The 25,731-nt window shown below is 35.0% G+C and overlaps 1 protein-coding gene across 3 annotated transcripts in view; it reads right to left on the reverse strand.

Annotated features, from left to right (window-relative positions):
- The window catches only part of MPP7 (MAGUK p55 scaffold protein 7), a 237,113-nt gene that overhangs the window by 180,329 nt on the left and 31,053 nt on the right, over window positions 1-25,731 (reverse strand). For all 3 annotated transcript variants that reach the window (XM_074267011.1, XM_074267009.1, XM_074267010.1), the window contains one exon: window positions 1,264-1,424. In XM_074267011.1, coding sequence (XP_074123112.1) covers window positions 1,264-1,300 — 37 coding nt within the window. In that variant the 5' untranslated portion in view covers window positions 1,301-1,424. The remainder of the gene's footprint in view (window positions 1-1,263; window positions 1,425-25,731) is intronic.

Genomic DNA, 25,731 nt, shown 5'->3' on the forward strand with positions numbered 1-25,731 from the left:
GGAAGGGAGAAATGTTGTAATTTAGTCCAGAGAGTAAGATTGCTGAAACACAGTGACAAAATGAAGAAGATGAAGTGTGTTCGATCTGGGTCTTTCCTTAAAGTGGACGTTGTGAGAGGAACTCATCAAAGGGAGTACTAGGAGGATTGTAGTTTAATAATTTCCTACAAATTATTTTTAAGTTTTAAGACTGCATACCCAATTACAAGAATGAATTTCTTGGTTATATAAAGAGATATAAAACTATCATTCATTACAAACTTAAGCTGTGATTCAAACAATTTAAATTTTTCAAAAGTGCAATGGAATTTGCTTATCGCAGTACAAAATCAAAATGTGAATAAAGAGAATGCTAAAAGAATTTCACAAGAGCACTAACTCCTAAGGTCAAATGTACTTGAGATAATACAAATAAATTTTTATAATATTCAATCTAACAAACATAATTCTGGCAAAATTCTTGCCTGATTCAACAGAACAGCTATCCAAATGGGAAGAAATAAAATGACAAGAATAGAAAAATGGTATAAAGTATCCTTTTAAAAAGCAAATAACAATGCAAATATTGTTTAAAAAAAGATTAACTGCCAAAAACATGGGGGAAGAGGGAGGAAGGAGGTACAGTGAGATATAAAGTCACTAACTTTCCATTCTGAAGTAACTGCCTCAGTTATTTATCACAAGTACAAAGATCTACATATACTACCTCAACATAGAGCAGACAATAGGCATAAGCATTATTGATTCCTCCCAGCTAAATACATGCCATTATTCATAAAGGCAAGACAGGAGGCAGAAGGGTCAGAGTTAAGACTTCATCACTTTTTTAAAATGTACATACACTACTGCTATTTATCTATGAATGGCATATACAAACTTAGAATTCACTTTTAAAGACAAGTTTCAACATAAGCTTATCTTTGGAAAAGCAAATAAGAAAAGTTTTATAATAGATTAACAGTATCGGTTTACTAAAATTTAGTTATTTGGTTCACCACTTATCTCTGCTACATTAAAAAGAGAACTGCTAAATCATATGAGGGGGAAAAAAACACAACTAATTTGCCAAATTTAGAGGACAAGATAAAAACTCATTAAATAGAGGAATGTGAATTTCAAAACTTACAATCCAAAGGCATTTTGGTCTACAAACCTATCAATTTTAGGGGTGTTTTTTTTAAAAAACAAATTTAACAACTTAATATTTATCTATATAAATATGTTTATTTCAGCTATTATTTGCTTTAGGAAAGATTTACATACCTGTCTCATTTCCAGATCCTGCTGATAAAGCTGGCATGTTTTATTCTGTAGTTTATACCAAAATGATGAAATTCCTTCCACTTGCAAGGAAGCAGTTAATTTCGGTTAAATTGCTTGTGGCTACGTAGTCTAAAAATAATCTTCCAATTTGTAAGCCTTCCCTAGAAGGGACAGAAACATTTTGTAAAACTTAAAGAGCATTGTTAAACTATAAAATCATGTAGTAAAAATTCTTATTTTAAATTAACAAAATAAAAAGATCACAATTCATGAGAAATGTTTTCTTAGTGACAATATTCAATTGAAACATTTTTATTTGATTTTAGATTTTCAATTTTAAAAACAAAACATGAAAGCCCTTACTTGAAATTAAATTAAAATGAAATAAAAATTTTAAGTATTTTCCTGCAGGAGAAAGGCAGAACAAGGCAGTTAAGAATTCAGGTAACATTTTTGGATGTGGGACACTTCAGGGTGGGGTGGGATCTAAGATGAAAGACTTGTATGAATTCTTTGACCAAATGTTAAAATACTATTGTAAAAATGTTTTTCCTTCAGTCACCATGAGTTCCAAAAGGTCACATTTTTAGAAGAGTTAGATTATAAAGTCAGTAGTATACTTAATTTTTATAAATTAGTACCCTTTTTATACAACTAATAAGTTAATAAGTTAAAGAATTAAGTTATGTTTTTAATCTATTAATGCAGCCAGCCTCCTTTAATTTTTAAAACTTATGTAAAATAAGGAAATTAAATTCTAAACCATACTTTTAAAGTAACTTAGAAAAACATTTGTACAGAGTATCTTAAAAGTGTGAGTGCTAGCTTAAAACTGCACCAACACTTTTGGGATACCCTGTATTATAAATTCCATTACTATTCTTTATATATTATCATAGAAATGACATATATACGTACATATATATATATTCAAATTATGACACATCCAAAAGTTTTCAGATAATAAGAATATAAAAAGAAGTTTTAAAGATTCTAAATCAAGATTGACACTGACCTAACACTTAAAGAGTTACTAGGTGATTCAAATTAGATCATCATGTCACAATAAGGGACCACACAAAATTTCTGTATTTGTAAAAAAAATAAATCAGATAGGCAACTATATTATCTGTGTGTATATGTATTATGAATGTATGCATATGTATGTATACATATAGATATACTTAAATATTCTTGTCATATTTATCACAATATCCAAATTAGTTTCTCTTCTATCAGTAGAGTTCAAAATAAAAATTTATTTTCAATATAACACTTTTTTTAAAGCAGTTTAAAAAAAATTTTTTTACAAAAAAAATTAATATAAATGTGGTAAACATTTTACTAAAATGTGTTATTTGATCCACCATTGCACTCTTTCATACTTTTGAGTTAATTATATTATGAAACAACTTGACTACCAAATTTAGAGAACAGGGCAAAAACTTTCCTAATTTTACATTTCTAATTTAGCTCTATTGAGAAATGCAAGGAGAGAGGAAGGAAGAGAAAGGCATCATTTAAATCTCAAAGTGAAAAGTTAATGTAGTAAAATATATCATGGAATAAATTGTCAAATAAACATCATAATTTTAATTTTATCACATTATAAAAACTGATATAATAGATACCAAAAAACAATGAATATAAAATGGACACAGGGAGAAGAATGGTTTGCAGGACATGATCTTCATAAACTTAAACCCCTTTTTTGAAATAAGAAACAGCAAAACAGACTTTATTAAATGGTTGAATTTCTTAACATGTTCTCCAGATTAAAGAGTAACACTATCTTCACACCAAAGTTAAACCATTTGCATACAAATATAAAATGACAAAAAATCCATATGAAGATGTTCTAAGAATTAAGAGTCTAGGAGAGCTAAAGACAAAGTGACATTCAAATCAACCAACTGTATAATGAGAGATGAGATCTGTTGTAGCGGGTTTTTGATTTTTAAAAAGGCAAAGTGCTCTAAATCACACACAAACAGTCGATCTCCATTTGTAAGAGAGTTTCACTGTCAAGCCCCACACACCTTCTCAAGAACTTATATTAGTCACATATATTATGCCTTCTTTTTATGCATAAATTTAAGGTTTATCAAATGAAATAAAAAGATCTGATGTAAATGGGTTTTAAATATATATATATATATATATATATATATATATTCCATTATAACAACTGATTAAGAGAATGTTTCAATAAAAAAATTTTCTGAGCTACAGTTGGCTGACCTATATGAACTCCATATATTAAAAGGTCTAGATGTCATTCTTTTTAAATTGCGAAATAAAGCACTCATATTAAAATCTTCAAGCAGTCTTATTACTTAAGAAATACACATAAAGCATAGTTATTTCCCTCCAGAACCTACACATACATAATGAAATAGAAGTGACCTGATGAAATCCTTAACAAGTAAAATTCTTAATATTATGCTGGTAAAAAATAAAAGGCAGGGAGAGGTAACTTGCAATTTATGCTACTTTTTTGCAGTGATTATGCTATTTTCTTTGGCTAAATTTATTGAAAATGCTTTGGAATTTGTCAGAATCCAGTCATAAGTATTACTGACTGCTGTATGGAATCGATTTGCTAAAACACAGAAATACCAGCTGTTACAGTATGTCCTGAGAGGGATTACTGAATATTCTTAAATTGAAGTCCAATCCATCTTTCCATAAAAAATAGACCCAAATGCCAGGAATGTAACAGCAGTATCAAGTGCACCTGAGGCATTTACAATACCCAATAGGACTGTTAGAATCAGCCCTTAAAAAGGCTTATTTTTGAAATTTCATTATTCCAGTTGTACCTTGCTTCTATATATCACACTGTATCAGATTTTTCTGGCATCTGTCATTTGGAAACAGTGAAATATGTGAAGGTCTAGGATTCGATGTTGAATTTCCACAAGGCCCCTAGTAACCTCTCAGGCTCCTGTAGTACTTCTGACATCTAGTGGTCAAACACAGGAGATACATGTATTGTAATCACTTTTTTTTTTTTTTTGGGGGGGGGGGGTGCCAAAAACAAAAACAGAAAAAAAACTGGTCAAATCCACAAGTCCAAGTCTCATCATTTTATACTCAAACAACAAAAATTCTATAAAGTTATATAATGTACTTGATTAAAATCAAGTGCTAATAATTTCTAAACAGTGGTTTCAATTTTCTTCATCTATATTTTAAAATATGCACTTAATTTATAACCCCAAACTAGCAATGATCATTTCAGTCATTTTATCATTAAACTGTAAAAATTCTGAGATGGCAAGCTATGACTGTGGCCAGTAGGCCAACTAAACAATGAAAACTAAAGCACCAAAGTTTCAAAATCTAAGACAGCAACCTTAACTTGAAAATGCTTCAAAAAGATTTTTTAAATTCTATGTATTTCATTTACATTCATATCCAATGTTATAAAAAAAAAGTTTAAATCCCATCAAAACTACATAAAAGTACCATAATCATCAGAGTATCATCTATGAATATTTCAGCTACAAACTTCTAATAAAAGTATATTTTTTCCACCAAACTCTATTGGATTACAATAAGAACAAAAGGAATAAACTTTCTTAAAGTAATGCAATGTCTACTGTACTCCATCAATCCAGAATGTTGATGTACAATCTAGAAATCTATGAAATCAAGAAACACTAACGGAGAAATGTTATGTAGCAAAGTTAAGCTCTCAAAAGTCTTTTTTAAAAATTGCATTTAAGGATTATCCAATCATAAACTGATGTTCTTTTTATCACAAAAACAAACTGGGAAGACCCCTATGAACACATTTAGGGCAAAGTAAGCAAAAAATCAAAGAATAACATATAATATTAAAGAGGAAAAAACAACTTTGAAAGATTTTAGAATATCAATCAGTGCAATGATAAATCTCAAATCCAAAAAAAAAAAAAAGATGAAACATGTCATTGATTGAAATCACAAGATTTCCCTTTATATTTCTTAGTTTTTCATTATGAAACCACATATCACATAAGATTTTAGTGTTTTCCTGACTATTCTTCTAAGTCTAGCCTTAATTAGAGCCCATAGGTTTTTAGTGGTTTAAATCAAGTGGAGTTCCCAAGACAGAGGTAGTATATTCATGTTTATCCCTTAGATAAATTTCTTAACCTTCTATAAAATATGAAATGGTAACAGGTCATGTTGCAATATCTAAATTTATTTGGAAATTTCTGTAATATCTCTTTCTAGTCTGACAACTCCTTAGTCCCCTTTGCTGGATCTTCAATATACCTGTTAACTCTGCGTATCCCTCAAGGATATGTCTTGAGTGTTCTTCTCTTCACCCTTTATACCTTCCTGATTTTCAGCAACTTTCTCAGCTCTCATGGAACTATCATGATGATTCTATTACCTATTTGTACAAACCTCACCTGTCTCCTAGTCTCCCGTGTCTCATCTTCAATTACTTATTAGACATCTCAAACTAGATATCTCATAGACATTTTAAAAGTGAGACTTCCAAAACCGAATTTACTATCCTTTCCCTCAAGCCCTCCTTCTTCTTAATTTACTTATGAGTGTAGAGGAGACCATTATCCTCCTTAGTCACTTGGGCTACAACACAGGGATCATCCTCCACTCATTTCTCATTCCTCCCCCTACCCAGTTGGTTGCCAAGCCCCACTGATTCTAACTTGGTAACACTTTTCCTATGCCCCTTTCTCCCCTCCAACACTGATGGTCCCCCATGGAGCAAGCTCTCATCACCTAATATTTGGACTATGCCAACAGCCTGCTGGTTGATCTCCTTGTCTCCAGATGCTCCAGTCAGCTCTCAAACTGATCTTCCTAAACAAAAGTCTGATTGAGGCACACCACCTCATTCCTCAATTCAATAAACTCCTGTGGCTCCCTATCACTTCCAGGATCATATATAAAATTCTGTTTGGGTTTTGTAGCCTTTTAAAACCTGCTCCCCCTCCTTAACTTTCCCATCTTTTTATACTCTATTCCCCCTACACAGTCCGTAACCCAATGAAACCAGATTCCTTGGTGTTCCCCCTCTACTCCATCTCCCAAAACATTTTCACTGCCTATTCCCCATAACTGGAGCTCTTCTTTTCTCCATTCCCTGTCTCCTTGTCTCTACTTTCCTGGATTCTTTCCAGTCACACCTTTGACAAGAAGCATTTCTTAGTTCTCCTTCATCATGACTTACATCTAAAACTATACTATCTTCAGAAATTTTGTTTGTAGGGGCAGCAGTGGATAGAGCACCAGCCCTGAATTCAGGAGGACCCGAGTTCAAATCAGATCTCAGACACTTAACACTTCCTAGCTGTGTGACCCTGGGCAAGTCACTTAACCCCAGCCTCAGAGAAAAAAAAAAAAGAAATTTTGTTTGCAAATAATCATTTTCATGCAGTCTTTCCCATTAGACTGTAGGCTTCTTGAGAACAAAGACTGTCTTTTACCTTCCTTTGCATCCCCAGAACTTAAAGAAAAAGAAAAAAAAAAAAAAAAAAAAAAAAAAAAAGCCTAGCATGTAATATAAGAACTTAAAAAATGATTGTTAACAACATATTTAAGAAACTGCATGTCACCTCTCTACTCAATAAACTTTAGTAACTCCCACTTTCAGGAACAAATATAAAATTCTAGTTGACATTCAAAACCCTTCACTTGCCACCCTCCACCCCCATCTCTCCAGTCTTGGTTGAAATACACACACACACACACACACACACACACACACACACACACACACACACACAGAGCAGTGCCACTAGCATATCTTTACTGTCCCTCAAACAAGACACTTCAGCTCTCAACTTCATGAATGTTCACTGACTGCCTCTAATGTCTGGAATTCTTCCTCCTCATCTTTACTTTCTGGTACCTCCTGGCTACTTTTGTGTAGCCTGAGAATGAGGCTATAAATATCCAAAAGGCAGAAAAAAAGGTTCCCTACCCCTTTCTTGATCCTCCTGAATTCTTGTGCCTTCCTTCTCTCTGGTAAATATTTCCAATTAATCTTATGTGTAACTTGTTCATACATACTTCTTTGCATATTGTCTCCCCCATTAGAATAGAGACTTTCTGTTACCATTTTTGTATCCCCAGTACTTACCATAATGCCTAAAAAAAAGTAGGCACCAAATGTTTACTGACTGACTTCAAACCTATTATGAACAAGAATCACTTCCCAGTTGATAAATGGTCAAAGAATATAAAAACAAGCAGTTTTCTTTTTTCTTTTCCCCTGAGGCTGGGGTTAAGTGACTTGCCCAGGGTCACTTAGCTAGGAAGTGTTAAGTGTCTGAGACCAAATTTGAACTCAGGTCCTCCTGAATTCAGGACTGAAGCTCTATCCACTGCGCCACCTAGCTGCCCCCATAGGAGCAGTTTTCTAAGGATAAAAATCCAAACCATGGCCAATCGTATTAAAAAATGCTCCAGGAAGGATTCTGGGAAGATAGCAGAGTAGGTCCAAAAATTCCAAACTCTCCAGATTTCCCCCACAAACAAAACAAAATGGAGCCTCAGGGGCAAAGCAGATCTGTGAAAAGGGGCAGAACAGGACTCTCATTAAATCACCTGAAGAAAGATCCCAGAATGGAGCTTTGGCCTGCAGCTTCAGTGAAATAGCAAGGGGGAAACTCTAACTAGCAACATTTGGGAGCAGCCTCAGCCCCAGCCATGGGAGTTTCACCTCCAGGACATTGTGGGGAGTCAGGATTAGAGGCCTAGAAGACTGAGGGAATCTCCTGCCCAGCTGTGATGAGACAGGGCCCTGGGCAAGAAGGAACCAGAGGGCCAGGGAAGCTGTTGACTATGGGCCCTCACAGGAGGGGGTGGCTTCTTGGCTAGAGGTTCCTATCTGGAAGGGAGAACTGAAGGAAGACCTAAGGCCAGAGGCACCATTTTTCCCACCCAGGATTAGATTAAATGAATGAATACAATGAATGAATGAATGAGGACGGGAAGGAAGGAAGGAAGGACAGAAAGGAAGGAAGGAAGGAAGGACGGGAAGGAAGGAAGGAAGGAAGGAAGGAAGGAAGGAAGGAAGGAAGGAAGGAAGGAAGGAAGGAAGGAAGGAAGGAAGGAAGGAAGGAAGGAAGGAAGGAAGGAAGGAAGGAAGGAAGGAAGGAAGGAAGGAAGGAAGGAAGGAAGGAAGGAAGGAAGGAAGGAAGGAAGGAAGGAAGGAAGGAAGGAAGGAAGGAAGGAAGGAAGGAAGGAAGGAAGGAAGGAAGGAAGGAAGGAAGGAAGGAAGGAAGGAAGGAAGGAAGGAAGGAAGGAAGGAAGGGATGGATAGATAGATAGATAGATAGATAGATAGATAGATAGATAGATAGATAGATAGATAGAGCAGGCAAAGCAAAAAGAACCCAATTACCAATAGTTACTATGGGAATTAGGAAGACCAGTGTTCATTTTCAGGAGAATACTGAAATAAAAAAATCCTCTCTTACCCCAAAGAGTATCATTAAAGGGTTACCTGTCCAAAAAGAATTCATAAAATGAACTCAAAAAACACTTTAAAAATCAAATGAGAGAGATTAAGGAACAACTAAAGGAAAAAAAAAAAAAAGGAAAAAAAATTATGAAAAGAAAATCAACCAACTAGAAAAGGAGAACCAAAGTAAGAAAATGACTTTGAAAATTAGAATTGGGCAAGGAAAAAGCCAGTGAACTTATAAGAAATCAAGAAATAATAAAATAAAAATAAAATAAAATATAAAGAATAAAAAATAGAAGAGAATGTGAGGCATTTCATACCCCCCCAAAAAAAAATCCAAAGAGATAAAGAAAAGAAAACATAAAAACAATTAGATTTGAAAGATATGACCAAAAACAAAAGAACCTTGATGTAGTAATACAAGGAATAATCAAAGAAAATTGTCCTTAAGTGATAGAAAGAGGGGAAAATAGAAATAGAAAAAAATCCATCAATCACTACCAGAAAAAAGATACTACAAGGAAAACATATGGGAACATCATTGCTAAATTTTGAACTTCCAGATCAAAGAGAAAAATTTACAAACAACACAAAGGGAAAAAAAAGGAATTTTAAATATGCTGAAGCCACAATTAGAGTCCCATTAACACTTAGCAACTACAATAAAAGACCACAGGTCCTGAAATATTATATATCAACAATCATATGAACTAGGATTGCAGCTGAAAATATTATGTTCAGTAAAATGAAACATACTATAAATGGGGAAAGATAGACATTTCATAAACTATCAAATTTTCTGGATTTTGACGCAAACCTGAACTCAATAGAAATTTTTTCAGATAAGAGCCAACATCAAAGACTATTTTCAATGGACTCAAAAAGAGCCCTTTCAAAAAGAACAAACTGTTTAGTTTTATATGTGGAAATATAAACCATATCTCTAAGATTATTATTAGTAATTGGGTAGTACAAAAGTAATTGGCTCGTACAAAAGAAAGACTGGGTAGAGCTGAGTAGGATGATCCTCAAAAGCAAAACCATATAGAAAAAGATAAAAACAGTAATTGTGTTATATTAATGAGGTACAATAACTGAAGGGATATATATGTTTCAGGTGGGTTCGGGTCAACATAATAAGAATAATACAACCTAAATTAATTTACAATTTTAGGATTGCCAACAAACATTAAAAAAAAAAAAAACTTCACTTGAAGGAAACAAAAGAGCTAGAATATGAAAGGGAAAAATATAAAGGTAGAAATAAAGGGAGAACAACACTTCCAAGACTTCAGATTATGTTAGAAAGTCATAATTATCAAAATTAAAATAACTGATAGTTTTAAAACAAGTAAAATGTATGGAACAGATTAAAATTTTTAAAGAAGAAATAACTGAAATATATTAATGTTTTAGTCATTGTTTTTAAATAAATTATATTTATTATTATAAACAACCATTTGCTCTCCCAATCCAACAAAAATGTAGGACAGCTGAGAACACTGGTCATTTTCAAAACATTATAGATAATGAACAAAGAGGGGGAAAATGTGAATTTATTTCGTTATTTCCTGGAAAGAAATTACAGAGAATGACAGAGAATATTAAGTATTGTTGTCTCATAAAACAAATAAAATCAATTAAGGATGAAAAAACAAATATGATAAAAATTTGGCATAAGAACTAGTTAAACAAGATTTTCTGAACAACCTTTATAATTGAAACAGAAATCAGAACAAAGAACAAGTAAATATAAAAAAAAAGACCTGCTCGTGCTTTTCTGTGTATCCAACTTCATCAATAAAGCTAGTATATCTTTAGCAATGGGTGTGGGAACACTGTCATTAATAGCAGAGTCTTTAGATATGTTGATTAGTTTTGCTAAACTTTTTTCATCCAACTAAAAATTTTTCCCTCCAAATTCCAAAAAATAGTTGATATTTGATACTACTCATAAGGAGTTGTTGAATCTTAATGGGTAGGGAGGGTGATGTATTTTGAGAAAAAGCAAATAATTGGGACTTTTAAAAAGGAGACACAGAGTAGCAAAAGACTTGAAGCATGAAGCTTAAATAAAAACTATTGCAGTAGTTTCAGACAGGAAGTAAAAAAGGAATTAACTAGTACAAGAGAGATGTACTGGGAGAAAACTGAGCAGTCAAGGGATTGGAGGTTATGGCATGGATCTCCCACAAAAGTTAATATTCTACACATAATGTTGCGTTAGATTTATTCATTAAGTGCTTACAAATACTACAAAGATAAACTTTTGCCTCCCCTATTATTATCATTAGAAAGAAAAAATTTTATTCTACCTATAATTTTGAACTCTAAGTATAAAATTACAAACTAATTATAAAACAATTATAAGTATTTTCTATAGAATATTCCATAGGAAATAAAAACTAATTCAACAAGATTTCATGTACTTATCACTATAAGACAATATTAAATCTTTATTTTAAAAATAAAGTTAAATATAAATAACACTTTCAATGAAATAAGTTTCAACTTGAAGGATGTTTAGCATATCATAATAATCTTGTAATAATCTATAAATGTTTTTCTTATTTGAACAAAAATTTACAATATTTAGCTCAATATAAAATAAAAAGTAAATGTAGTTCTATATACGAAGTATCTTGATTTTAAACTAGAATGAAAATGTCTGCTCAAACAAGTGTTAGAAATGATAGAAGACTTTTACAAGATTTCTTACTGAGAAATGAAAATCCATTATCATTTTTAGCCACCTAAGTTGGGTTACAATTTACAACCCTGATTGATTACAATCAAAGAAAATTAATAAGAGTTAAGATATATTTAATTTTCTATTGGTTAATGACAAGTGCTGTATTAAACGATAAATGTAATTACTCAGCATCTGCACTAAAGAAGAGAAAAAAGAAAAAACTCAAGCACAATACTTACTTGTAAGGAAAAAAAGGAAGGGAGAAAATGGAGGAATACCACCAGAGAGAGAGAAATAGATGGAGAAAGACAGAGATTTATTAAAAGATATTCTTTATAACAAGCAGGAACCAGAAATGAGATAATGTGGCTTCCACTAATTGGAAATGTTTCAGAATAGATGTGCTGACCAAGTAGGCAAACCACTTTAAATGAGAGAACCATGAAAACTTTCATTACACACTAATTCTATCTTATTATAAAGCTGTAAAGAGATCTCTTCAGTTAGAGGGAAATGGATTCATGATGCGTTTTGTCAACACTTTTAGTTCCAAGTTCAGCAATATATTGCCAGTGCAGAGAAATTTAAAAAAAAAAAAAAATCATTTTCCCCTGGATTATACAAAGGATAAAATCAAGAAACTATTAAACTCTAAGGGAAAAAACTAAAGTACTCTGAAGTTAATGAAAATCTTTATTTAATGCAAAATCCACAAATTTTGTATAATAATAAAACATTAAGTTTGTATTCTCAGGCATGCCTAGTGTATTTATTTTACTATATTTGTTATAGGGAGGGTCTGTTTGGGGTTTGGTTTTTTTGTGATGGAGAGAAAGAATCTTGGAGAGACAAGAATAACCATAGTTTATATCCTCCCCCCAAAAAGTAATTAAACAAAGCAAAGAGGGTACTTGCATTATCTAAAAACAGGAGTTTCTGAAGACAAAATTACAAGCAAGATAACTATTAAACAAAAATGCTGAATTTGTTATATTTTTGATGAAAGTTATTTAATGAAGATTTATAAGCACTCAAAATGTTTCTCAGCACCATTTTTCTGTTCTTAATGATACTTGACAAATACACTTTTTTTTTTAATTTTAAAAATATGGCACTTTTTAAGGAGAAAACTGAAGGCCATTATGATTCTTCCTTTCCCTTATCCCCATTGTAATCTTTTCTAAATAGAACTATATACAACTCTAGTTAAACAGTAGAACCAACACATGACATTTATGGATGATATCAAGTTACGTGGCTCCACTGCAAGACAAAGTAAAAAGCTTCCTCACAACAATGCAAATGGAAAAAAATAAGCATAAAACAATCAAAACTCAATGTTGCAAAATTATTAAAAGGAAGCTTGGGGAGAAATATTTTTTAAATTTGCCCTACAAAATATAACAAGATGCCTCCCCTTCTCCTTTGTAGAAGTTGGGGTTTACATATGTGGAACATAACCTATAATATTTTTTATGTATTAATTGTTCACTGAATATTTTATCTTCCTCTTTTCTTTCTTTTGAAATAAATGGTTGGTACAGTGCCTGGCATATAAGAGGATCATAATAATTTTGGTAATTGATCAAATTATATCCCTGTTAGAAGGGGTGGTTTTATGAGGGAGGAAGTAAGAAAAGCCAGGGGAAAAGCTAGGGAATGTGAAAATTAAAAATACACACACACACACACACACACACACACACACATTTTTTATTTAAGTTCCATTTTATGAATTTGTTTCTCAATGATATCAAAATGTCATTTGGTCTTGGCAAGTGCAAGATTCTTAACGTAGGCCAAGGATCCATACAAATGAATGCTTTGAGTTTAAATCCCAAGATTATACTAAACCTATGGATGACAGGACTACAAATAACTTTTTCACTTCTGGCAAAAGAATGTTAAGCACAAGAAAAAGGCAGTGGCTGAATACAGAGAAACTTACTAGCAGTCTGAAGTCAAAACTAAAAAAGGGAAAAATTCATTTAAAATAATTAACACCAGCCAGCATTTATTTTAGAACCATAAAATGGATACTAACAAGAAATAATGGCAATACAGAAAAAAGAAGTTAGTGAAATGAAAAGAAAAAATTAATAAGAAAATTCCAATAAAGATCTAGTTGACTTCAGATAACATGAGTTTTTAATGGACTTAGCATAGAATAGGAGGAGATAGTATGGAACACTGGGTTTTGTATATTAAATTCACAGGATCTTATACATTGTAAAAGTTGTTTAATATAATGACAATTCAATCGAAATGAACTAAGGGTTTTCACAGCCTTTCACAGAACTGTGAATGACAGGAGAGCAAAGAATGCAATGGGTGAAAACAGGACAGAGATGAACTGATTAACCACAAGATTAAAAAGAAAAGAAAGGGAAGCTTCAGCAGGTGAAGGCCTTCTTCAGAAGAATATGGAAGAATGAAGAGTCAGAAAGTTGAGGAGAAAATAAACTCATGGGCATGAAGCAGCAGAGAGTTTATATGAGAGGGACATTTTGGTGTCTTTTGCCTGGAAATGGCTTCGTTCAGGGGTAATAATGAGGTCTACATAATGGAGATTAAAGAGTCAATGCTGAGGACTATGGTCTGGTAAGTCATTTTTTAAAGTCATATGATATTGGTGCGGTTGTCTCCTTGAAGATAAGGATGATTATGGAATGAATTTGAAAGTACTGAGCCAAATATTAGAGAAAAAAGGGGGATGACTTATTGGCCAGCAGAGGTAAAAATGAAAGGTAAACACAGGTGAATAGAGTAAATGATAAGTAAAAAGGAAAGTTATTGGGGAATAGGGAAGAAGTAGGCAGAGGTGGAAGCCAGGAGCAGGGAGAACACCTCCTTTCCTCTTGTGAGACATGTGGGGAGGAGCTCTCACTAAGGAGAGTCTCTTCCTTAGAAGGCCAGAGAACAAACAAAACCCAGAACCAGATGAATATACATAATGACTAAAGTCATGAAAACAAAAACAAAATGCAAAGGCAGCTGATTAACTGCAACTATATAACCTGGAAAATAGGTGATGAAATATACTTTTCCCTCTCAGGAAAGGTTCAGACTATTAGTTATGCTTTTTGAACATTTTTTTTTTGTTCTAGGAAATATTAAGTGAGGAGAGAGACTATTAAGAAATTATTGGGGGGGGCAGCTAGGTGGCGCAGTGGATAGAGCACCAGCCCTGAATTCAGGAGGACGGGAGTTCAAATCTGGTCTCAGACACTTAACACTTCCTAGCTGTGTGACCCTGGGCAAGTCACTTAACCCCAGCCTCAGGGAAAAAAAAAAAACAAGAAATTATTGGAATGTTAAAAAAAAAAAAAAACCCACTTTTTAAAATAAAAACTTTAAAAAATATTTTGTTTTTCCTAATTACATATAAAGACCATTTTTAACGTTAACTTTTTTTTAAATTTTGAGTTCCAAATTCTTTCTCTCCCTTCCCTCCTTTCCTCACTCCCTGGGACCCTAAGCAGTTTGTTATAGATTATACATGTGTAATCATGCAAAACATAAGAAATAATAATTTTTTAAAGAATTCTTTCAAATAAAAAAAAAAAAAAATCATTAAAATACAAGACAGAAAGTGAAAGGCCCAAAACAGAGATCTCACAGACCCTCCTCTAAAAAGCTTCATGAATAGGTTTCAAGGGTCTATGAACTTAGACAGGAAAAAAACTGTATCTTTATTTTAACTTACCTTTAATTGACATTTAATATTCTTCCAATTATAAATATATACAATCAGAGCAGGTTAGCAGTACCTGTTTGTAACTGTCACCTATAAATTCCTACAGTTTTATATTGCACTAGTTGATAAATATATCTATCTTTAAATAGATACTGCCTTGAGAATGTTCTATTAAATAGTTTGCTTAACTTGTTTAAATTTTAAAAGCATTGTTTTAGTACTTAATGCAAAAAGAAGCACACATCACTATGTCCCCTCTCATAAATTTGTTTTTTTAATTTGATAACTTTCATTATCATTTGTTTCCTTTGTAATCTTATGTGTTTTTATTTTATTCACATTAAAAACATTCCTCTACAGAATGCAAGGCTTCAGATTTTCAAAGAGGTCAAAGCCAGACAAAAAAAGTTAGGAACCATCATACACACACTCACAAAAATAAATATGTATGACTTTAACATGTTTAACATGATTGGGACTGCCAGCCATCTAGGGAAGGGGGTGGAGGGAAGAAGGGGAAAAGTTGGAACAGAAATGTTTTCAAGAGTCAATGTTGAAAAATTACCCATGCATGTGTTTTGTCAATAAAAAGCTATAGTAAGAATAAATATGTATGTATGTGGTATAGTGTACATATATAGACAAATTTTCTCTCTCTTCAAAGCATCTTTCCTTAAAACTTTACCAAACCTCTATACATGTATGCATGCATGCGCACACACACACACACACACACACATTAGAATATTTTGTCAAATAATAAAGGCAAAAGAAAGTAAAAAATGGATGCGTTATTCTGTTTACAAATTTGACACTAAGCAATACTTCTCAGGATCAGCAGAGGGTGCTATTGTTTTGTTAAACTACAGGGGAAAATGAAAGATATGAAAAAGTTTACACTAATGAAAGATTACTGAATGCCCCTTCTTTTTGTTGTTTGATATTTCATTATAAGGAATGGTAGGAGCAATATCTTAATACTACCCAAAGCATATCATGCTTATTTTTTTTAATGGTATTGAAGATCATCCTCAGGTTGGTTCAAACCTTGGACTAAAATGCTCAAGCTGGTGATATCACTTTCAGGTCACCTGAGTAGAAAGTAAGAAGCCCCAGGAGCTCTCTAATGCTTGGTTGGTAGATCATGATGGAAAATTTATGCAAGAATGTTTCACTCCTTTGAATCAACTTTTGAGATGTCCTTTTTTGGATATCTTTCTTATATTGTAGCCACAAAAATCTCCTTTTGTTAATTATTGATTTCCCAATCAGTAGAGCTTTGTTTCAATATTGGTATAAAAAGCAACACAGATATGACAATGGATTCTTTATATTTAAAAAGTGTATAAAAATCATGTGTTTCTAATAGTAACAAATTTAGATAACACTTTAAAATTTACCAAAAAAAATATGACATATTGTCTCACTTGAGTTTCCCAATGGCATACAAAACAGATCCTCATTTTATAAAGGAAGAAATCAAGGCATACAGAAGTTAAAGGGCTTGTTCTCAGTCCCAAATTTCATTAGTGTCAGAGCTAGAAGACACCCAAGATCTCTAGGGGCCAAGTCTAGCACTCTCCCATATATTCCACCACACAGCCTCTTTTTGCTAAGTAGCTCTCTGGCTCTGCATATTCCAACATAATGCATTCATTGGAGAGAAATCAAAATTTAACCCTGAAATCTTGTTTCTATCACATTAAAGCTAAATGGCTACAAAGTCCCCTAGCCTTTCATGTTTTCAAAATAGTTAAATGAAGTAAGTGAATAAGCCAGTGAGTGTTTATTTTCTATATTTACCAATACACTTTTGTCTCCCTGTGCCAATCTACTTCTTTTCTCCTACATCCAATTAAGTCCTTGAACAAAAGCTTGATGTTACTACTTGCAAATGTAGTACCAAATGTAAATTAAGAAATAAAACAGAAGATACATTTTTCAAAAAGGTACACCTTTCAGAAAATATCACAAATAGTTACTAAATACCTACTATGTACTCAACAATTATTGAGTTTTCAGTATTGACAACACTTTCACTTATTCTCCTCAGGTCACTCACTGGTTAAGGCAATGGAGTTGGAATAGTCCTTGCTCCCCATGGTCACTTCCAGGATCTCTCCCTACCTCCACCATTCAGTCATCTCCCTTCCTTTGAAGTTTACATTCATGTCTACCACAACCCAACCAAATTCTGGTAGTTGCAATCTACAGATTCCCAAATTACTACTATTGTTTAGCTGTTGTTATTTCAATCACGTCCCACTCTTCATGATTCATTTGGGGTTTTCTTGGCAAAGATACTGTAAAGATATTATCCTCTCTTGAATCCCTAACCCCCTCTTGATTTCATTGATTATTCTTTTTTTTTTTCCCCTGAGGCTGGGGTTAAGTGACTTGCCCAGGGTCACACAGCTAGGAAGTGTTAAGTGTCTGAGACCAAATTTGAACTCGGGATCCTCCTGAATTCAAGGCTGGTGCTCTATCCACTGCGCCCCCTAGCTGCCCCTCATTGATTATTCTTTATAAAGTCTCAACTTTGGATCACTTTATCATTCACCACCTTCACTTCCACACATGAGTTGCTGAATGAAGACGAAAAAAAGAGAAAAAATCCCACAAACTTTCTGACTAGGCTCTCCAGCAATTTTTATTACACGATTTAAACAGGGTTCTCACTGCTGTTAAGCAATCCTACTAGGCCCACCATTATCAATTCACTATCCCACTCTCTCCAGAGATTCTTCTAAAATCTTGTTATCCTTCCTCACGCCTCCCATTGCTCCTCCTCCAAGCCGCTTACATGAAAACCCTGCCTCATAAGCTTATTTATACAGAAAAAATTCAAGGCTATTCACCTTCTCCTCTCTTCTAGCATAAGAAGCTTTTTGCCCCATCTCTTCCTTCATCTATCTCACATAATGACGTGCTCTTACTTCTCACCAAAAATAATCCCTCTCTTTGTCCAAATACTCAGACTCCAACCCCCTTTAACAAAATGCCCTCAGTCATCCCCTCCTTGACTTTCAATCTCTCCCCATCTCCTGGCTCATCCCCTAAGGCCACAAACACACCCACGGGTATCTTCCATCTGAAAAAACCTTCACTGGATTCTTCCATCACCACTATCATCCTTGATCTCTTCTGCCCTTTGTAGTAAAGCTCCCATCTACAATCAGTGTCTCCCCTCTCCTTTTTCTTCTTGACCCCTTACAATCCTACCTTTGACCTCACTGTTCCACAGAAACTGCTCTCCAAAGTTAGGAATAACCTCTTTCTTAGATGCCAAATCCAGTGCTCAAGTGCTTAGCACATATTAGGCATTTAGTAAATGTTTACTGCATGATTCATTCACATAGACTGATTGTCCTTGACCTCTCCACACCCTCTGACCCTGTTGATCACCCCCCTTCCTTGCTGGTGCTCTGTTCTCAGTTTCCAGACACTACTCTCCCCAATTTTCCTCCTGTCTATGTGACTCTTTCTCAGTTTCCTCTGATGAGATCTCTTCCAGATCTAGCTCCAGAGGTTCTAACCACAGGATTAGATTCTAACCATCAGGATTCTGTAGTGGAGGGGCCCTCTTCTTCACTTGATAATCTCATCAGCTCCCATCTCCAATTGCCTTTCAGTTATTTCATAATGGATGGTCAGTAAACATATTAAACTCACTATGTCCAAGACAGAGCTCATCATCTTTCCCCCTTCGTGTTTCCTCACTTCCTAGCTTCCCTATTACTACAAAGTGGGGGGAGCGGTGTTCAGTGTGAACTCGACTCTCTGGTGCTGAGGACTCACTAAGCCCTTTCGGGACTCAATCCCCTTGGGTGTCCAGCTGTGACTCGTTTCTCACCTATGCTGCAAGAAGCCATAGAGGGCACAGCACCCATAGCCCAAGAAAGTTATCGGTAGATGGGCTAAACTAGGCGGAGGGGAACCGACCAGCCTTAAACCTACTGGTGACCCAGGGAGATGTCTACTCCAAGCACATGGAGACTCCCCTAAGAGAACTGGCAAACGAGAACAATGTGTTCTAATGGCCCTGAAGGTGCCAGAAGCAAGGACTGGGCCGAAGACACCAGGGCCTCTGCTGTGTCCCAGGCCCCTGCTAGCTCTCCTGACCTCTGCCACACCACTGAGCCACTATGGCCCTGTCCCTCAGACTCCACACCAAGACTCACCCTTGACTCCTCACTCCCCCTGCCCCCATCTCTAATCTCACAGCTACCCTGTCTCTAGGAGATGCCTCCTCTCCTCTGACACTGCCATTTGTCTAACACAGGCTCTGATTAAAGTGATTTTCCTCGAGCTCCAATTTCAAACATGTTACTCCCCAACTCAATAAACTCCAATGGCTTCCTTTTGCCTCCAGGATCAAATATAAACTCCTCTGATTGGCATTCGAAGTCCCTCTTAACTTTCCAGTATGAGTAATGTAATAAGAAAGCCAGTTAAGAAAAATAAAAAGAAATAAACAGTCTATCATATAGTAAATTCTTGTGGCCCTGGGAAAGTCACAACCTATTTTAACACCAATTAAGAAAATAACACTGGTGTTAATCCAAGTACACAGTACAAGTTATCACTCTCCTCCCCAGTGTAATGAAGAGAAATCTAAAACCTAATGGAAAGCCAGTGTACTTCAAGGCAAATTCCACGGGTGCATGCTGAAGTATTGAGTTCTAAGGCAGAAAAACTTAATTTTTTTTAACGTTGCTCAGAACTATCCTGGAATGAAAACCTCCTAATCCAAGATGGGAACCTATTCACAGTAGCCAGAATAGTAGTTTAGGAATAAACTAGCTAAAACATCTTCAGAAACTGGCTAAAACATCTTTCTGCTAGAAACAAGAAATCAAATGAACGAGCAGCTAAGTGGTACAGTGGCTGGAGCACCAGCCCTGGAGGACATCAGTTAAAATCCAGCCTCAGATGCTTGACACTAACTGTGCGGATGACACTAACTGAACCCCAAATGAACTCACAAAGCAAATCAAAAATCAAGAATCAGATGAGATGAACTTTTGATATCCCTGCCACCTCCAGGATCCAATTTCATGAAAATTTTTCAGACTGATAATATTCTTTGTAGACAATTTTACACCTTGTCTCACTATGGAAAATTTATGATCTTGAAGTCTGAACTCTGAAATTCCCCGAATCACAATCTCAAGTCCTGTCACCATCTCCTTATCCACTCATTACCTCCCTGTAATTCACTCTCATCCTGACTTCAGGCCAGTTTTGCCCTTGACACAAACCACCAAGGAGTGAGAAGTAAAGGACTAAAGAGGAACACGTAGGAATTGTGAAGGAAATAATGGAGTTTGAGAAATGTAAAGATTAGATATTTAAATAAGGGAGTGAGAATAGAATCTGAGGAAGAAATGAAGATCTCAAGATGGAAGAAAAAGAAAGAAAAGAGGTGGGGAAGGAGAGTAACAACTGCAAGATTAAATATTCTAATAGCTACTCTAAGAGCTCCTAGCTATAATGATTTAATGATATAATAACTGAAGAACTTGCTTCTTGAAAGCAAGGAAAATAGAGAGAATATTACAGTAACCCAGAGAGAACATGATGCAACTTCCTGTTAAAATGAAATCATTTTTATTGATTTTCAGAGTACAGTCAAGGCTCCTCATGGAAGAGAGTAAAGTGACTCAACAATTGTTTCTCCATTCACCAGGTAATAGGAAAAATTAAGAATTCCTTTAAAAAGTTTAAGAAGTATTTCAAGGTAAAAACAAAGTAGTAAGAGAATTTAAAGAAAGTGAGGAATTCTGCTGTCAAGAGGTTACAGATACAAAAAAAGAAGAAAAAAACAGAATTGAAGCTATAAAAGTCAACAGAATTAACTATGTTTTAAACATTTTGCTAAACTCTGAGGACACAAAGAAAGTGTGCTCTCAGAGCACACATTCTAATGGAGAAGAAAATGCACATACAATATATAATACAGTAATATGAAAGTTAATCTCAGAGAGAAGGCACAAACAGTAGAGGGAAGATCAGGAAAGGCCATTTGCAAAAAGTGGGATTCAAGCTGAGCTTTGAAGGAGCTCAGAGAACCAAGAGACAGAGATAAGTAAAGAATATTCCAAGGATGGAGAAGGCAGATCACTTAGTGACATCCATGAGGAACAAAAAACAGCTCAGTATATAGCTGTACTGTCTATGCTGACAGAAGAAGATTGGAAAGGTAGGAGGTCAGGTTGTGAAGAGCTTTCTTTAAAAGCTAAACAATGTATTTAATTCTGGAGGTAACAGGAAGCTATTGGAGATTATTAAAGGGAGAAGAAAGGGATGACAGGGTCAGATGTGAACTTCAGGAAGATTATTTTGGCTGCTAAATGGAAGGCAGATTAGAGGAAGGAGAAATCCTCAGCAAGGAAACCAACTAGAAAGTTGGACAATAATCCGAGCATACATAACCTAATGGGGTATAAATTGTAAGTGCGGAAAGAATTAATATTTCAGGTTCTTCCTGAAAGTGGAAGGAGATGAATAATCAATGAAAGATTATAGGAACAATGAATGGCTGCTTATCATTGAATCAACAGTCTCCAGATCCAGAGCAGTAAACAGGAGACTAGTAGTGGTGAATGACTGCCTGCTGAGTAATAATGACCTGATAATAGAGAAGTTGACTAATTTCCTAGGATGTGTATCCAGGAAATTAAAGAGTACTTCCCAACACTTGTTGTAATATGATTATTATCTACTCCTGGTGACCCAAATGGATACAAATAATACTATCAGATAGACACTGGAAAGCAGTGTTGACCTTGAAGTCTTGGGCAGGTAAATAGCACCATGGATAGCAATGGGCCTAAAGTCAGGAAAACCTGAATTTAAATCAGTCTTCAGTAGCTTATTAGCTATGTGACACAGGACAAGCCACTTAATCTCTGTCTGCCTCAATAATATCACCTACCTCACAGATTTGTTGAGGGTGAAATAAAATAATACTTGTGAAGAGCTTAGCATATAGTAGGTGCTTAATAAATGCTTGCTTCCTTCCTTCTATTCTTAGGCAAAAATAAACTAAAGGTCTAAAGAGCACAAGAAATGCCTTATTCACTGCTGGTAAGGGAAGGTAAGAGCTTCAAAAAGGAAAGTAATCTGTGAAGTGAATAGGGAAAGGGGAAGGAGATAAACACAGCACTACTATGTGCAAAGCACTATGCTAACAGCTCTTTATGCTAACATATTATCTCATTTTGACCCTCACAATAAGAAGTAGGTAAAAAAAAAATTATATTCTGGATAGTTTTAAATTTCTGGGACATAGTTTAAAATACAACATAGGGGGCAGCTAGGTGGCGCAGTGGATAGAGCACCAGCCTTGAATTCAGGAGGACCCAAGTTCAAATCTAGTCTCAGACACTTAACACTTTCTGGCTGTGGGACCCTGGGCAAGTCACTTAACCTCAATTGCCTCGGGGGAAAAAAGTACAAGACAGACTACTAGCCTGGATCAGAACACTCCTAAAAAGGTCTACTAAATTTAATCAAGAAAACTTGATCAGATCTCTATTCTAAAGCAAAGATCAATAAGTTCAGGGGTTGGCTCCGTTTAGCTCAGCAGTCAATCCCACCTTCTTGGTATCTTTCTTCTTTGTTATAAGTTCTTAAGGATTTAGAACAATGTTAGCAGCAAAATAACATCTTTGCCACTTGATTTGGAGGAGGTCCAAGTTTTCTTTTGAGACAAACTGCAATGCTGTAACCCTAATATGCCTTTTGGATCCAACACACCTGAAACCTCATTCTTTTGGTGGCCCATACAGAGAGTATGCCTGCGCCTATAACTCCAACACTTTCACAGACCTATACAAAAACAGCCTGGTTTTACTTCCTCTATTTTAAGGTAAGCCCTTTTTCTTATTTTTTGCTTTTTTTCTTTTCTCCAATAGCTAGAACACCTCAAGCCCCTAGGAAGGCTAGTTGCTTCATCATCCAGTTTCTGAGCTCATTGAGCTCTACACTTACGCATACTTCCCTTGATTGGGGAACCTGGTCTTGGGGATACTTGCAGTTTTTAGTGTACTTCCCTTTGGAACATCTACTTTTCACCTCTCCAGGACATTTCCAGAAAAGATGAATTACTATAGTAAGAGAAACATTTTTAAGGCTTGTGGCAAAGATGGGAGTACATTTCTATCCTATCCCTAAAGATTCTCCTTCAGGCTGCCTCGTTTTAAAAAAGTGGGGAGGGAGGGGGAAGTAGGAGAAGAGCAGGACAAAACTGTCCTGTGTCTCTGTATTTGCAAAATGTCTACGTTATATGAGCTAAATTAGTATTATTTACTCACACCTTAGGAAGTAAAAAAAAAAGGAATAAGTTCCATTACCTTTAAAATAAACTGTTTTCCATATAAAGCCCTTGATAATCTGATTCCAGTTTCTTTTTCCAAACTTATTAAATATTTTTAATGTTAAAAAAATGAGGTTAATGCTATTGGTCTAGATGGTCTAAAGGACCCTTCTAACTCTAAAATTCTAAAGAACTCAGTTCCAGAATAGTTTTTCTAAATTAGCTTGTTGATTTTCGTTAACAAGAATCACAAAGGATGAGTATAACAAAGCAATATGAACCCAAAAAATGTCATCCAGACACAGGGGAGGGTTGTGATTTGTTCTTTCTTCTTTATCCTTTATTTTTCCTAGGGCTATTTTGTGAATGATTTACTTTGACACATTTAGAGATTTGACACAAGGTAAAAAGGAAAATAATGCCTGGTTTAAGAATAAAAGTCATTCCTTCTGGACAAAACAATTTACCTTGACATATATTATTTTTTGTTTGGGATAGCTCACATCCACGATAATAGATTTTTTGCTTCCACCCAACATCTTTACAACATCTTGAAGTACAAAATGCCAAAAGAAAGACTTTGGTTTGGGTTTTTAATAATTCTTATATTCTAAGAAGCTTTTTGGGAAAATGTTATAACTATATGTCCTTACTTCTCAGAATTTGATAATAATGCAATTAATATATAAGTTGTGATAATGAATGTTTTCCTTTCTGTAAGCTACAATAAAAACATCAGTTATAGTGAATGACACTGGACAAAACAAGCCAAAAGCTCAACTGTCCCAATTTCATCTTAGAAAACCACAAAGAGGAATAGGATATTTTATCATCAGGAGGTTCTCAGGGCAGCTTCTTCTTGCAGACCTGCTCTTCTGGTTCAGGTCAAATGTAGAACTCCCTTTTCAGTTACACAATCTCTTGCAAAACACATCCGTCAAACCCTTATTCCAGAACACCTCAATGGAGAGATCAGAAGAACTCTCACATGTGGCTGCAAGAAGCTGTAGCATGCATAGCAGCAACACCCCAGCAAAACTGTATCAGCAGACAGGATAAACCAAGTTGAGGGTCCTAAGTAACTGGCCTCAAACTCACTGGTGAGTTAAGGAGGTGACTACCCCAACCATGTGAACACTTCCCCCAACAATACGGACAAATGAAAATTTGTTCTACTGGCCAGGAAGGCATCTGTGGGGCCCTTAGAGCTTAGTCAAACATGGAAGATTTCAAAGTCATCCACCACACCGTGGGCCATGCCAGTCACCCAGACCTGTGCCTTGCCACTTGACTCTAATGACTCTAGAGAGTGAAGTGAGTGACTTTGTGCAATTTGCCTCACTTAAATCCAGTTCATGAGCAAGTCAAGACATCACCCCACTGGTCTTCTCCAAAAACAAAAGATGAACAAAAACCCAGAGTAACACCATCATTCTAGTCCCTCAGGCTCAAAACCCAGGAGTTACCTTTAACTCCTTACTATCAGTCCCTTCCAGATCGAATCTGTTAGGAAGTCAATTTCACGTCTTCAATGTCTGTGGAATATCCTCCAAGATATCCCCCCACACAGCTCTTTTTGTTGTAGCTAGAAACTGGAAGATGAATGGATGTCCATCAGTTGGAGAATGGTTGGGTAAATTGTGGTATATGAAAGTTATGGAATATTATTGCTCAGTAAGAAATGACCAGCAGGAGGAATACAGAGAGGGTTGGAGAGACTTAAATCAACTGATGCTGAGTGAAATGAGCAGAACCAGAAGATCACTGTATACTTCAACAACGATACTGTATGAGGATGTATTCTGATGGAAGTGGAAATCTTCAACATAAAGAAGATCCAACTCACTTCCAGTTGATCAATGATGGACAGAGGTAGATACACCCAGAGAAGAAACACTGGGAGGGGAATGTAAATTGTTAGCACTAATATCTGTCTGCCCAGGTTGCATGTACCTTCGGATTCTAATGTTTATTGTGCAACAAGAAAATGATATTCACACACATGTATTGTACTTAGACTATATTGTAACACATGTAAAATGTATGGTATTGCCTGTCGTCGGGGGGAGGGAATAAGGGAGGGGGGGTAATTTGGAAAAATGAATACAAGGGATAATATTATAAAATATATATATATATATATAATAAAAAAAATTAAAAAAAAAAAAAAAAAAAAAAAAAAAAAAAAAAAAAAAAGATATCCCCCCACATCAGTTTTCATCTCCCTGTGATATCTCTGGTCCTCTTCAAAAACAAAAGATGAACAAGAAGATTTCATCATAATTGCTGGGGCATAAGAGTATGACCCAAAGCAAGAAATAAAG

This window comes from Sminthopsis crassicaudata, chromosome 5, assembly GCF_048593235.1.
Source record: "Sminthopsis crassicaudata isolate SCR6 chromosome 5, ASM4859323v1, whole genome shotgun sequence".
Taxonomy (NCBI): Eukaryota; Metazoa; Chordata; class Mammalia; order Dasyuromorphia; family Dasyuridae; genus Sminthopsis; species Sminthopsis crassicaudata.